The sequence below is a fragment of the Chiloscyllium plagiosum genome, chromosome 25, assembly GCF_004010195.1.
Source record: "Chiloscyllium plagiosum isolate BGI_BamShark_2017 chromosome 25, ASM401019v2, whole genome shotgun sequence".
Taxonomy (NCBI): Eukaryota; Metazoa; Chordata; class Chondrichthyes; order Orectolobiformes; family Hemiscylliidae; genus Chiloscyllium; species Chiloscyllium plagiosum.
In genome coordinates, this window is record NC_057734.1 from 25,720,502 (window position 1) to 25,735,055 (window position 14,554).

The 14,554-nt window shown below is 37.7% G+C and overlaps 1 protein-coding gene across 6 annotated transcripts in view; it reads left to right on the top strand.

Annotated features, from left to right (window-relative positions):
• Window positions 1–14,554, top strand: part of setd1ba (SET domain containing 1B, histone lysine methyltransferase a) — a 135,259-nt gene that overhangs the window by 54,680 nt on the left and 66,025 nt on the right. For all 6 annotated transcript variants that reach the window (XM_043715747.1, XM_043715745.1, XM_043715748.1 and 3 more), the window contains one exon: window positions 7,990–8,799. In XM_043715747.1, coding sequence (XP_043571682.1) covers window positions 7,990–8,799 — 810 coding nt within the window. The remainder of the gene's footprint in view (window positions 1–7,989; window positions 8,800–14,554) is intronic.

Here is a 14,554-nt window from a genome sequence, read left to right on the forward strand (position 1 = left end):
TCAGTCAGACTCTAGATTGAAAATTGGACCTGGGACCTTTTTTGGTCTTGGTGTTACATGAGTGTCTGTCCTTTGCATCCTTGCCAATACTCATTATTTTTGAAAAAAAATCTCAAAAACTCGTGAAGTCATTCATTTTAACTCATTCCTTTGGCAGTCCCATCCATCCTACCTCATGTTTCCTTTCACAGCTTGGTAAATGTTCTATTCTGATTTGTAAAACTTCATGGACATTTGTTTAAAATTTTGAAGTTGCCATAGTTGGTTTAAAAGAGAACATCACGTGATTTAAAATGAACAGTTCCATTGGCTATTTACCAGCTTATAACACAAGTTTTTGTATGGTTATACACTGACAGCTTGATAGTATTCAACACTGTTGAACTAATGTTCAATCTAAGATGTAAGAATGCAAAAATGAAAAGGATCAACCATTGTGAATGAAACACACTGATCAGGTGACATAGTATCACAGAGTTTGTAAGCACAGAAATGCACCTCTCAGCCCAACAGCTAAATGCTATTGATTATACTTCACACCAAGCCCCACTACCCTATTTCATCTTTCACCACTCTAGCCAGCACAACTAGCTTTTCCTTAAGACGCATCTTTACTGTTTGACTGAACTGCTACATGGTAGCAAGTTCCACATTATAATAAATATGTTTTTCAGTCTATGTTTTATCCAACAGTACAAGCCCCATCTAGTGACTGTGTGCGCACACTCAACGCCAAGCCTCCTTCAGCTATTACTACCAGCGTAACACCAATAATGTAGAAACATGAAAACTAGGTTGCAAACTGAATATGAATTAAAGGACTTAGCTAATTTTGGGTTTGTTACTCCATTTAAGCATCACCCCTGACATTTGTGTCAACTGAATATCTTAGCTTTATTTTTAAGGTTATTAAGGGGCCACCTGTGATCACCACCATTGTTAGAAGAGGAGTCTGTTTACTTCACTTACTGCTCAAAATCATTCATTGATGAATACTGCGTTGATCATCATTTTATTTATATGGCAACGTTTATCTCTGCAAAAAACATCTATTCTGGTTGGTTTTTCATTTGTTTCTGTCTGTGCAATTCTGACAAAAATATTTAACCCAAAACTGCATGGATACCACTTAAACTCCTACTATAAAGCTGAAGTAAATGCTACATTATGTCTTAATACTCTTTGCTAAATAAAAACTAACCTTGCACTCAGCAAATTTTCTATTGTTGCCTTGCCTCTACACTAGTTTGTTCTTTACTGTATAAATTTTGCTTTCTGGAGGTACATTCTGGTGCATTGTATGTCTTCTTTCAAAACACATGGGCGTGTTTTAACTAGCACACTGCTTTCACAATCAGCCAACTTTGCCTTGAATAAAGGTAAGTTACACACAGTGTAGTGAAGGAATGCTGCAAGTAAGCAAGTCCATCATATTTAGCGCACAATCTGGGAATAAAGAATATATTTTCTTTTTTTTTCGTGTTATTTTCCTGTGTTCATTTGTGAAGGTGATAACTTTTTGCTGATTTCCAATTCCTCCAATGCCTCATTCAAATGACTGTAATTAATGTAAGCCCCAAGTGTGAATATTGGCAGATTTATTCAATTTCAGTTGCATCACAGCTAAGTCCTCTCACTATAAACAGGCACATTTTTAGCAGGATAATGTACAATGAAATCTGGTTGAACTTCATGTTTCAGCAAATTTGGCAGTTTGGGAATTCGGCCGAGGATTCTGCAGGTCTTTGTTACTCAGTTAGTCATTGGATATATGTAATGATCCATGGAAGGAGCCCTAAGGTTACACAAGTGAATATAAGAAATGTGTTGTTCTTTCTGATTGTGTGAAATAGGTTGAGTTGTAAAGCTCTGAAGTTGCAATCTGAGTTGTTTTTCATTTTATTTTGTGTAAAATCTACTGGAAACAATCACTACCTTCTAAAATGAAAAGTGAAGCTTTGTTATGTTGCAGGATTAATCATGTGATGCATTTTAATTTCACAAATACGTTAAAAGACTAAATTGTATACTCACCTAGTCTATTTGTAAATGTAATCTCAATTTTTTTTCAAGTTATTTGTGCTTCAGTCAAAGGAGTTGAGTGTCACCTGATGTGGTGCAATGTGTAATTTTATGAATATTAGAAGATGGAATCTTCATGGGTGCAACCTGGAAGGTGATACTCATAATTCCTCTATATCGTTGCATAGAAATAAATACAATATTAGTAATGTGCAATTATTTTAATACCATGAGGATTTATTTTCTCAACAAAAAATATAACATTCATGATCAAAAACTTTGTTTATTCAATCCAGTATGCTCGATCAGGATTATGAATAAAACAGCAACTATCTTGATATTGTGGTCTTTTAGAAGCTAGAAACAATTTCTGTCACTGTGATTGTGGTTAAAATTTGTGCTACTTCTGTATTTCCTCTTTACATTTCCTATTCTTTCTCCTTTTTGAAATTTGGTGGAGTGTCAGAGTCATAGTCATAGAGATGTACAGCACAGTGTGCTTGTTAATAAAGCACTAAGTCCTTATGATTGTAACAAGCTTTGCATGTAAGGTTTCACCTGTGAAATATTGATTTGTGTAGATATATATAAACCTTAAATGCCATTCACACTTTTATATTGTCAAATTTAAAGCTGCCTCTGCATCTTGATGGCATCAGTAGCTTGATTCATAACACCAAAGGTTAACAATTTTATATGTTTGCACATAACATGTGTGCATGATACATAATCTATTGAGTTTCCATCAATTCCCACCTATTGATTAGAACACATGCCCAAAGGCATTAAACCACTGTATATCTCAAGGAAGGAAGATTAATATTGTTGTTCTTTTAGATAAGTGGAGTATAAGACAATTATTTTTAACTAATGAATGTATTGCAGTAGGTGGAAAGTATACAGAATTCTAATAGAGGAAACTTGTCTCAGAGAATCAGTATTTCTTTAAATTTAATATTGTACAAGTATTTAGCTGTGCTTTACCATTCTGAATTTAAAAGTTTGTTTTTATTCATCTCCGCCTATATTAGCAATGATATTGAGAATTAAAAATGGGGTACCTGCATCATTTGTAGGTAATATATAAATTTATGTTTTCAGTTTGAAACAAACTCTAATATTTCTGTTAGATCGATAATGATGTTTGGGAATGATTAGAAAATAATCCCATTGATGTTCAATACTGCACAATGTACTGAACCATATTTTGGTTTATGGCGGATGACATCCAAGTTGTGAGTTAGTCTTGTATATCATTGCTGGATGTTGATCAAGTGACAGCAGCAGAATCAAGGAAGGGTACTGTTATTGGCATATATTAGAGAAAAATGTAGCGAACGTAGTAGCAAGTTTCTTTCCAGATTAAAATGAGGCCGTTCTCAGCTTTTCACCTAATTTGTATATGACAAACTTTTGTACAGATTTTCACTTTAAAGCAATTTCAACAGCTTTGTACAACATCACAGAGTCCATAAGATTAGTATCTTGGCAAATTGTTTACTGATTAAGAGAACATTTCCCTTTTTGAGAACTGCATTCACTCCCGTGAAATTAATGTTAGCTTGTCCAAGTGACTGGCATGTAACTGAACTTAAAGCCACTTTCTATAATATGCAATTTTTACTTGTCTGGTAAAATATAGACATTTAAAATAATGCTGCCATTCACTTTGTTTTCTCTCAGTCTCCAAAAGAAGCTTTCAACCTCCCAACCCAGATGGAAAGTCTTCCACTGCCCAGCACCTCCCGATTGTCGACCTTCCAACAGCACTACTCCTGCACCCCTGTTCCATCCACTTGTTATTGAGGAGAGGAAAATCAGTATTAACATTTTCTCTTACCTCACCTTAATCACCAGGGACAGTCCTTTTGGGAGTTCCGGTGCAGTCCAATGCTAGTGTTTTCTTCCAGTTCTCCCAGATTGACTGTCTACTAAGCAAGAAGTGGAACTAATAAAATGTTAATGAGGCCCGAACATTGAGATCCCTGGATTTGTTGGGCTCTTGCATAACTTTTGGTCTGTCACCTGCACCTTTTGCTGCCTCTTCATAAATACCATGGGCCCATGAGTGTTAATGATCTTTGTAAATATGTTATTACTAGGAAGTATTGACTGCTAGATCATCAGTTGGTATATGACTTGTTCAACCTAAGTGGTTTTGATTCAAAAAGGATATTTAATTTAAACATTTGTATGTATGTCACTGGAAAAAAAAATTGTCAATGGGAGAAGCAGCTGTTTTGCTGTCATAGATTAGCTTGGAATAAACTAAATCTAGTGTGGTGCCAGAAAAGACTGTCTAGGCTATAATTTACTCCCTACATTTAAAAAGGGAATCAACATTTTTCTACTTGCATGACCCTCTTAATTACTAACTTTTCCTGTAGCAGACCTTATGAGCACTTCGTTCTTTTTGAGGACCTGGATAACGATTTGGTCTCCTTAACATGTTGTGAATTCTTGGTAAGGAAATGTGAAGCCACACCAACAGCAGGCAGATGCCTGGTCATTGAGAGCTTTATTAAAACAAAATAAACAACATATTAAAAAGCACAAGAAAGATGATCTCAAATTATAATATTGTTATGATCCCTGTGAACAATCAATAGAATTTTAAAAGAAATTTGAACTTAGTTAAAAGCTGAAGATGATGCAACAAGATTTCACATTTTAAATTTTTGCTGTAGCAAATAACTAGAAGCACGATTAACTGAAATGTCTTTTTGTGGGCAATTTATACCTAACATGATTAAAGGAATATTCCTCTTTTGTGTAGCATTCTCTGTAGAATTACAAACTGCCACGGTCACCTCCAGCTTCCAAGGCAGTTAACATCGTCTCATTTCACTGTGTAATAACTTCAAGCAATTGTCCCTTCGTTTGTGGAGATCTCCCAAATCCACTACCAGCAATAAAGCTCACTGATTCATTTTGACCCTATTGTCTAGTCCGGGACTAATCTCCCAGATAGCTTACATGGCTGCAGAATGCAACTCTTCAACCAGAGATCATTTCCCCCTCCTGCATGCTTCTTTAGTAAGTCTCAAGGAATCTGTAGCCTTTTCTTCCAGCTGACCACATCAAACTGCTGTTCTTTTTATTTGTCCCTTTTTCCTTCTGCCTAAAAAAAAACTTGACCTGATGTAGGAGCAATGCTCCAAAAGTTAGTGCTTCCAAATAAACCTGTTGGACTATAACCTAGTGTTGTGTGATTTTTAACTTTGATAGAGGAAAGTCCACTTACTTTTAGTACAAAGTTAAAAATCTCACAACACCAGGTTATAGTCCAACAGGTTTAATTGGAAGCCTGTTGGACTATAACCTGGTGTTGTGTGATTTTTAACTTTGTACACCCCAGTCCAACACCGGCATCTCCGAATCATTACTTTTAGTACAGTTGCCATTGTCTGTTGTTCCCAGTTGAACTTTGCACCATATTCCACAGGTTAGCATTGACTAGAAATTGAAATGTTGAGAGTGTGGTGCTGGAAAAGCACAGCAGGTCAGGTAGCATCTGAGAAGCAGGAGAGTCTACATTTCGGGCAAAAGCCCTTCATCAGGAGTGCCTTTGCCAGCACCACACTCAATTCTGATCTCCAGCATCTGTAGTCCTTGCTTTCATTGAAGTGGACTAGCTGTATAAATACTGTGGCTGCAAGAGCATGTCAGATGCATGAAATCATGTGGTAAATCATTCACCTCTGATTCCCCAAAGCCTGTCTGCTATCTACAGCGCATAAGTCACAAGTGTTTTGGAATGCTTCAAGTTGTCGGGATGAGTGCAGTTCCAACAACATTCAGAAAACTTGACATTAAAGCAGCCTGTTTGACTGACACATCTTCAAACATTCAGTCTCTCTATTGCCCGATAGCATGCTTAATAGCAGCGTTGTATACCATCTACACAATGCAATGCTGAAATTCTCCAAGGCTCCGAAGACATCATGAATAAAAGCAAAATACTAAAGATGCCAGGAATGTGAAACAAAAAGAAAATGTTGGGGAAACTTGGCCAGTTTGGCTGCTTCTGGAGAGAGAGAAACAATTAATTCTCCCAGTCCAGTCTGAGTCATCTTGAGAATATACTAACTCTAAGTTAACTCTGTCTGTACAAGTGCTTCCAGATCTGCTGAGTTTCTCCATCTTTCTCTTTGTTCCCGAGACATCACTTTCAACTTCCAGTTGCTTCCATTTCATTGGATCATCTTATTCCCATACAAACGTTTCCATCCTAGAACTGCAGTCATTTTCAGTGAAGCCCAAGAGAAACCAAATTCATTTTCTGCTGAAACTATTATAGTCTACAGGTCTTAACAGTGAATTCAATAACTTCAATGCATAAACACCTGTTGTTCACTTTGATTATGCTTCTTTTCTCTTCCTTCACACTGCTCTGTTTGAATGGGTTTGTTCTCAGTACTGTTAACCTATTTTGTCCTATTCACACTTATCAGTAACACCTATTCTGCATCTTAATGTCTCCTGAATGACTATTAGAACTTATTGTGTCTTTTGCTCTGAGCACCAACATGTTTCACTTGCTCCTCCCCAGCTTTTGTCAACGTCATTTTCCCGACCCTTCCAGTTCCAAAGAAGAATCATTGGACTCAACATTTATGCTGTTTATCTCTCCAGAGTCTCTCCGAAGTGTTCCCTTTATCCTTCTAAATTCTATACTGTGGGGTGTAGGTGACTCTTTTGTCTTAGCTAACTAGCCTATCAAATTCTAATAACGGTTTGTTTGTATCTGCATTTATGTTTGTCACACTAATTCTTCCTACTCCAATTATGTTTGCTTAAAAATTCGGAAAATGTTTGGTGTTGCTCACTCATTAAGGATAAATCTGAGGTGTAACAAATTTCCCCTGTTACTTCTAGTTCCTTGGAAAGTTGTCTGGCTCCATTGTATGCACTGAAGTGACCCACAAGTCAAAAGACCCCATGAATGATTTTTTTATTGTGTAAATGTCTTTGTTGCAAATAATGATCAGGAAAGATTAGAAAAACCTGCCAAATTGCTATGTCCTGGTTTGTACTCTTGCACTCAGTCAAAATCTATCCTACTGAATACTTTGGGAGCACAGTGATCTGATTGCTTCCAAGATTAGAACATTGCAGTTTCACAATACATAATTGCACAAGTTAAAGGATGTAAGAAAGGAACAAGTTCTATTTGAAAATTTCCAAAACCACCCAGCCTTTGTATGCAATATGTGAGCTGAATACAATTTGAAATTAGTTTGATGCTCTGTTGTGCATTGTTAATATCTACTCAGTACTGAATACAATGCTGAAGGTTGGATGTCTCCTTCAATGCCTGTTCTGTTTCTTAATTGCAATAAAGTAGTAAAAACTCTGCCACAAGTTTCATTTCCACATAACATGAAATTCTTCTTTCTTGGTCCTTAACAAGTCTGTTGTGGTGGAGGCCATGATGCTATGAGATGTAGACTTGTTTACCTGATTTCTCCCAATTTGATGTTTATTGTGATGTTTACTTTAGCATTCATACAGATATTTCCTCTCAAGTTCCTAGATATAACATTTCCTAACCAGGATGTAACATCACAAACTGTAAACCAAACTACATTTTAAAAGATTTTTCATGGGAAGTGGGCATCACAGGCAAAGTCAGTATTGGTTACACCTCCCTAATTGCCCTTCTGCCTTCAGATGGTGGTGGTGAGCCACCTTCTTTAGCTGCTGCAGTCTGTGTAGTTTAATTGCTGTCACGGAGCGAGGTCCAAGATTTTTAGCCAGCAACAGTAAAGGAATAGTCATATAGTTCCAAGGCAGGATGATGTCTGACATCAAGAGAAGTCTGAGATAAAATAAAGACTGTAGTAAAGTAGAAACATTTGAGACAAGGGTTGTTTGAAGTTTACTTAAAAGTTGAAAACATTAATTACTGCAAATTTCTAATTCTGTGCAATTATTACAGTTGTTTCAAATTCATTGTTTCAACAGAGCCAGCAGTCATCGGGGGAAGACATGGAGATATCAGATGATGAAGCAAGTACAAGTCCAATAACCAGCGCAGAATGTTCGGAAACTATTGTGGTCAGCTCTTCTGCTTCTGCTATACCTATACCACCACCAGGATTCCATCCACTACCCCCACCACCTCAAACTGGATTTCCATTGCCACCACCTCTTCCTCCCCCTCCACCACCACCTCCAACCCATCCTACTGTTGCAGTTCCACCCCCTCCACTTCCTGCGCGACCAGACCTGTGCCCTCCTGGAGTGCCTCCACCTCCACCCCCACCTCCACCACCACCCCCACCCCCACCACCACCTCCCCTGCTTCCTCACCTTCATCCATTTCCTCCCAACATGTATCCACTGATGTCTATGGACCTAATGAACTGCATAGGCAATCACTGGGGGAGTATGCAGATGTCATTTCAGATGCAGACTCAGATGTTGAGCCGTATGATGCAAGGTCAAGGGCCATCTCCTTACCCACCTTTCATTGCTGGTGGAATGAACTTGCAGTTTGGAAATATGCAACCATACCGCCCATATCTTGTGAATTCAAGTCTAGCTCATGGTCAGCAATGGACTCCGTTGCCAAAGTTTGATCCGACTGTCCCACCACCTGGGTATGAAGTCAAGAAAGAGGATCCTCATAAAGCCACCATTGATGGAGTCCTTTTGGTGGTTATGAAGGAACTTAAAAGCATAATGAAACGAGACTTGAATCGCAAAATGGTTGAAATGGTGGCATTTAGGACGTTTGATGAATGGTGGGAGAGGAAAGAACGTAAAGCAAAGGTAAACCACTCTTTTTGTATGTATGTTTTAGGAATGAAACCTCTCCTGTATTTTGCAGATAATGCTGACATTTTGTTATTGCAATTTATTTTACTATTCTTTATTGTTTACTACAAAAAGGATATGCACATGAATAGTTTCCCTGGTGCCTGCCTGACAATATCTCTCTTCCTTTCACTGGGCATGCCTTGATGTACAGGATACAACCTTTTGTTTGACACATCTATGAAAAAACTTACACGTGAAAATTTAGTTTGCTAGTTTATCAATAAAGATACTGGAGTCCAGACTTTCCGGTTTATGTTATTTTAGATCTGACATTAATCTGTGTACATTGTTACCACATTGAAAACCTAAGCTTTGATATCTTATTCATGATTGCAATGATTTGGTTTTAAATTGTGCTTCTTATGCTGGAAAGCAGGGGTTTCAAAAACACTTGTCCGCAGCTTTTCTGAACTAAGAATTAAACTGTTTGCAATAAAATATTATCCCTTTGATGTAGCTGCTCAGCACAAGATTAACCCCGGTTTAATAGAGAGAAAAACATCAATACATACTAAGGCCATACCAGATGAAACAAATTGCTCCACGTGAATAGATGCATATTAAGCCAAATAATTGTCTCCTTTTGGGACTGTTATATTATTTGTGCATAATAGCTCAGTTGTTTCTTTGTATTGTGCAAGCTGACAAAGGCCTTTTTCTTCAGTTTTTTTTTAAACTAACATTTTATTCGTGAATTTGATGGCTTCCAGGTGTTCAGTTTGACAGCCAATGTGCGAAGTTATGAAAATTATGCGAATAGTTTGGCTACCGTGTGAGGTACACTTGCAAATGAAAGAAATTTGGACGAGAACAATGCCAACTGAAGCAAACAGGAAATTATCAGTTGTGGTTATTGCTAATTCTTTACTGCCTCAAGATACTGGTTTCTGAATTTTTTTTCTATTTGTATCATGGTCCGGTACATACAACTAAAGGACTTCCTCCTGCAATTTGAATATTATTATTAAGAAATATAGTGGCCTGGATATTATGGGCTACATAGGTAAGATGAGAAGCTGGGGCAGGGTTTGGGGGGCATTGCAAAACTGTAGGAGATTGGTTGGAAAAACAATTAGTTTTAAGTTTTTCCTGAATGTGGTGCAATTTTATTTTTCATCCCTGCTGACTGGTTCCCTATCTTCAAGACAGCCCAATTCACAAACTAGAGGATAGGGATTTAAATAATTGTCAAAATAACCAGCAGGTATTTGTTAGACCTAGCAACGTGTCATGACCTAGATGCATTGCCTGGAGAGGTTTTGGAAGCAGATTCAATTGTAACTTTCAAAAGAGTAATGGGAAAACCTAAGCTAAGATTTTCGGAGGCACTGGGAAGAAACAACAGGGATATTGAATAATTTGTATTTTTCTGGAACAATTCCTACAGACTGGGGGTTGCTAATGTAATCCCACCATTTAAAAATGGAGGTAGGGAGAAAACGAAATTATAGACAAGTGTGTCTGATCAGGAGTGGGGATGATGCTTGAGTCCATTATCAAAGGATTTTATGGTACAGCACTTAGAAAATACTTAAATCAGGCACAGCCAGAATGATTTACGAAAGGGAAATCATGTTTGACAAATCTATTGGACTTTGTGGATGTAAGTAGTAGAATTGTTTGAGGGAAGTAGAGAATATAGTTTATTCGGACTTTCAGAAGGCATCCAACAAAGTCCCACATAAGAGATTATTGTGTAAAATGGAAGCACTTGAGGAGTAGAGTGCTGAGATAGTTAGAAAACTGGTTGGCAGATAGGAAACAAAAAGTAGGAATAAATGGACTTTTTCTGAGTGACAGGCGGTGACCAGTGGGATACTGCAGGAATTGGTAATAGGACTTCTATTCAAAACACATGTTAATAATTTAGATGAGGGAACCAAATGAAATATCTCAATTTGCAGGGGACATAAAACTGGATGGAAGGGTGAGCTGTGACCAGGATGCAGAGATGTTGCAGTGTGATTTGGACAGGCTGAGTGAGTGGGTACATGCAGGTTGAATGCTGTGTAATGTGGATAATTATGAGGTTATACATTGTGGCAGCAAAATAATAATTCAGATTATTATTTGAATGATTGGCTGTAAATTGAGAGAGGAGAATATTCAGTGAGACCTGGGTGTCCTCCTACACCAGTTACTGAAAGTAAGCATGTTTAGCAGACAGTAAAGAGGGCTATTGTATGTTGGCCTTCATAGTGAGAAGATTAGAGTAGATTCAGGGATGTCTTGCTCCAATTAAACAGGACACTGGTGAGGCCAGAACTGGAATATTGTGTGCAGTTTTGGTCTCCATATTTAAGGATGTTTTTGATACAGTGAGTGCAGCGACAGTTTATCAGATTGATTCCTGGGATGGTAGGGTTGATGTATGAGGAGAGAATGAGGCGGTTAGGATTGCATTCACTGGAGTTTAGAAGAATGAGGGGATCTCAAAGAAATCTATAAAATTCAAACAGGGCTAGACAGGTTAGATATAGGAAGGATGCTTCTGATGATAGGGGAACTCTAGAAGCAGGGGGCAAGTTTAAGGATAAAAGGATAAGCTTTTTCAGACTGAGATGAGGAGAAATTTCTTCATCCAGAGAATGGTGGGCCGGGGAATTCACTACAATAGAAAGTGGCCGAGGCCAAAACATTGTGTTTTCTAGAAGGAGAGGATTACAATTCTTGTGGCATGATTGATACAGCCAAACCAAATCTGGTTATAAATTATTGGATCTATTAAATTTTGAACTTAAAGCAAAACAAAAAGGTCTGTATTAAGTGAATGAAATTAGGGGGTAGAAAGCTCAGTGGCTTAATACAGTTAGATCCCCACTGTTCTCAAAATTCTGAGACCAGTAAGTTCTCTTATGATGCAAATACATAGTTCAGGGGGAGAAAGATCTTAGATAAATGATTTATAATAGTTTTTGTTGTAAGTTGCTAAAGGAAACCATTTATTTTCAGTGTTATTTGTTTCTTTTGAAGATTTGTTTCAGATTGATGGTTGGTGAGGGAAAAGCTAAATTGCTGATAACTGATGATAAATTCAGTGTTGTCAAATTTCTGTATGGACACTTATAACTTTGTATTATAAAGTCAGAGCTGCTTGAGCCAGGTTGCTTGGGGGTTTCCTGACATTCTGCTTGGAAATAATGGCATTATTTTTAAGGATGTCCGATTTAATGCATCGGTGCTCCAGAGTTTACACTGGAAACCTCTAACCAGTTTTAAATGGGGGAGCATTTAATCAGTTTATTGTAAGCGTCTTAATTCATTGATATGCAGTTCAGTAGGTTTTAATGCTGATGAGTGAAGCACATGTTGTTGATCTTGTAGTAAGCAGCTGGTGTTACATTTGACTTTCCATTCTGTTGAGACACAATTCACACAGGTGAGCAATCCCAATATTACTAATAGACTGGGAGAAAAGTGACTGGCCAAATCTGTCAGACGTTGTGTTTTCAAGGTACTTCAATTTCAGTTGCGTTGTGTCATGTCATACGTTAGGTTGATGTTTCAGATGCAGCATTACAGGACAATGTAGCATTACATTGTACAACTTTCCTTAATTAACTTAGATATTCCTCAGCTAATCCTTTTTAAATTAATTCTTGGGTTTCTGCACCTTTGTTTTAGCTATAGGTCGACCTGCTATAATGAGTGTTTCGTTAACGCCAATTTTCTATAACGCGATTGACGAATTGGGACATGGTTTCTAAAGCTCGAATGTTTTAAATATGTGTTGGCTGTACTGTAATTACATTGCCAACACTTGAAGTGCTGTTTCTAAAGCACAATTTTTTTATAATGTGGGGTTGCACAAGAACGCAACTATCATGTTAAAGAAAAACTACCTGTATTCTGTTGATTTATGCGGGAAGACGCGAGTGCTTTTTCAGTCGAGTCAAACTTTTAAATATTTGAACAACTGATCAGCAGTGGCTTTATGAAGACTTTTGGAACATGTGCCTTAAATATTTATGGCTAGTTAAACAGCCATCACTTTTCATGGTTTATGTCTCAACATTCTGCCGCACATGTTCTGAGAGTGCTACTCCTAACTATATTTGGACTGTATGATAAACTAATTAGTTTTTGCTGTATTCAAAGTTATATAAAATTGAATGCAGTTAAGAAAAGTTGATTGCTGGTGACTGGGTGTTTGATCTTCATTTTATAGGTAGTTGGTCATCCATCATATCTCGAGGTTGACTTGAGTATTATGGATATACAGCAGTCACCTGGGTAGTCTATCATTTCGGATGATGGTGTGCAGAATTAAGTGACCAACTAAAGATTGACAGAAAATTTAAATAGCGAACAACATAGTCAAAACAAAACTGAGTTAAATAAGACTTTTCTTCAGTAGTGGAACATGTTATTAATTTCCATACAAGCAGCAAAGATTACATTATTAGCAGTATTGAGTTTGTTGCGAGGATATTTGTGCCTGAAGTGCAGTCATTAAGCTCTATTCTCGATTCTCCTATCCCAGGGAGTGTGTTTTTCTTTAGAGACCAAGTTTTGCAGTTCCTGCTGAGCCGTCTGTGGGAGAGAGGAAAAACAGACTGCCCTGCTCTCTTCATGCAATTTAATGTTTAAATATTTTATCCAAGAAATGCCTTAATGGAATGTGTGTTGTTTTCTATGCCACACTTGCGTAATATGAACAAGATAAGTTGGACTGAAAAGGTAAATGTCATGTTGCAAAAGTAATAATATTTTGAATTTGCAGCAACCGTACATTTTAAACACACTCCAAGCAGTCAATCCAGTAGTTGTAAAGGGCTGCTATTCAGAGTGCAAGGGTCAGTTCTGGGGGCCACTGTTGTCCACCATTTTGTGACGATTTAGATATTAGGATCAAAACAGAATTACTGTTGGAATATTGCGTGCAATTCTGGTCTCCTTCCTATTGGAAAGATGTTGTGAAACCTGAAAGGGTTCAGAAAAGATTTACAAGGATGTTGCCAAGGTTTGAGGATTTGAGCTATAGGGAGAGGCTGAACAGGCTGGGGCTGTTTTCCTTGTTGCAACATTTAAGAGGCATTTGGATGGGTATATGAATAGAAAGGGTTTGGAGGGATATGGCCGGATGTTGGCAGGTGGGACTAGATTGGGTGGGGATATTTGGTTGGCATGGACGGGTTGGACCGAAGGGTCTGTTTCCATGCTGTACATCTCTATGACTCTATGACAAGGTTGTAGACACCACCAAATTAGGATGGATGGACAACAAGGAAGATTTTACACAAGACAAATTGCTAAACCTACAAATGAGCATATAATTAGCAATTATGTCATGGTGTGTTTGTAAAGATTATCCAAGCTAAATTTCTCATCCTCTTAGTGATAATAGACACTATTGGGAGAGATGTCAAAACTGAATGCTGTTCGGCTCCAAATTTAAGGCTGCTTGCTGAGACACTGTAGTACTTATTAGGAAATTTTTTAAAAAAATGCCTTCACATGAAATTACTAGCTATCACTCCTAGATCACTGCCAAGGCAAATTGAATCCTGTTTGATCAGATCTGACCATCAGTGCAGTAACTTCCTGACCAGGTATTTTTTTTTCCAATCATGGCAGTGTCACTGTAAAGGCCAGCATTTATTGCCCATACATGTGTTGTCCCCTGGAAGAATACAAGCTGGTACACTCTTCACTTACCATGTGACTGCGAGGAAGTGCCACTAATCATTTCTCCTAATGCTTATTT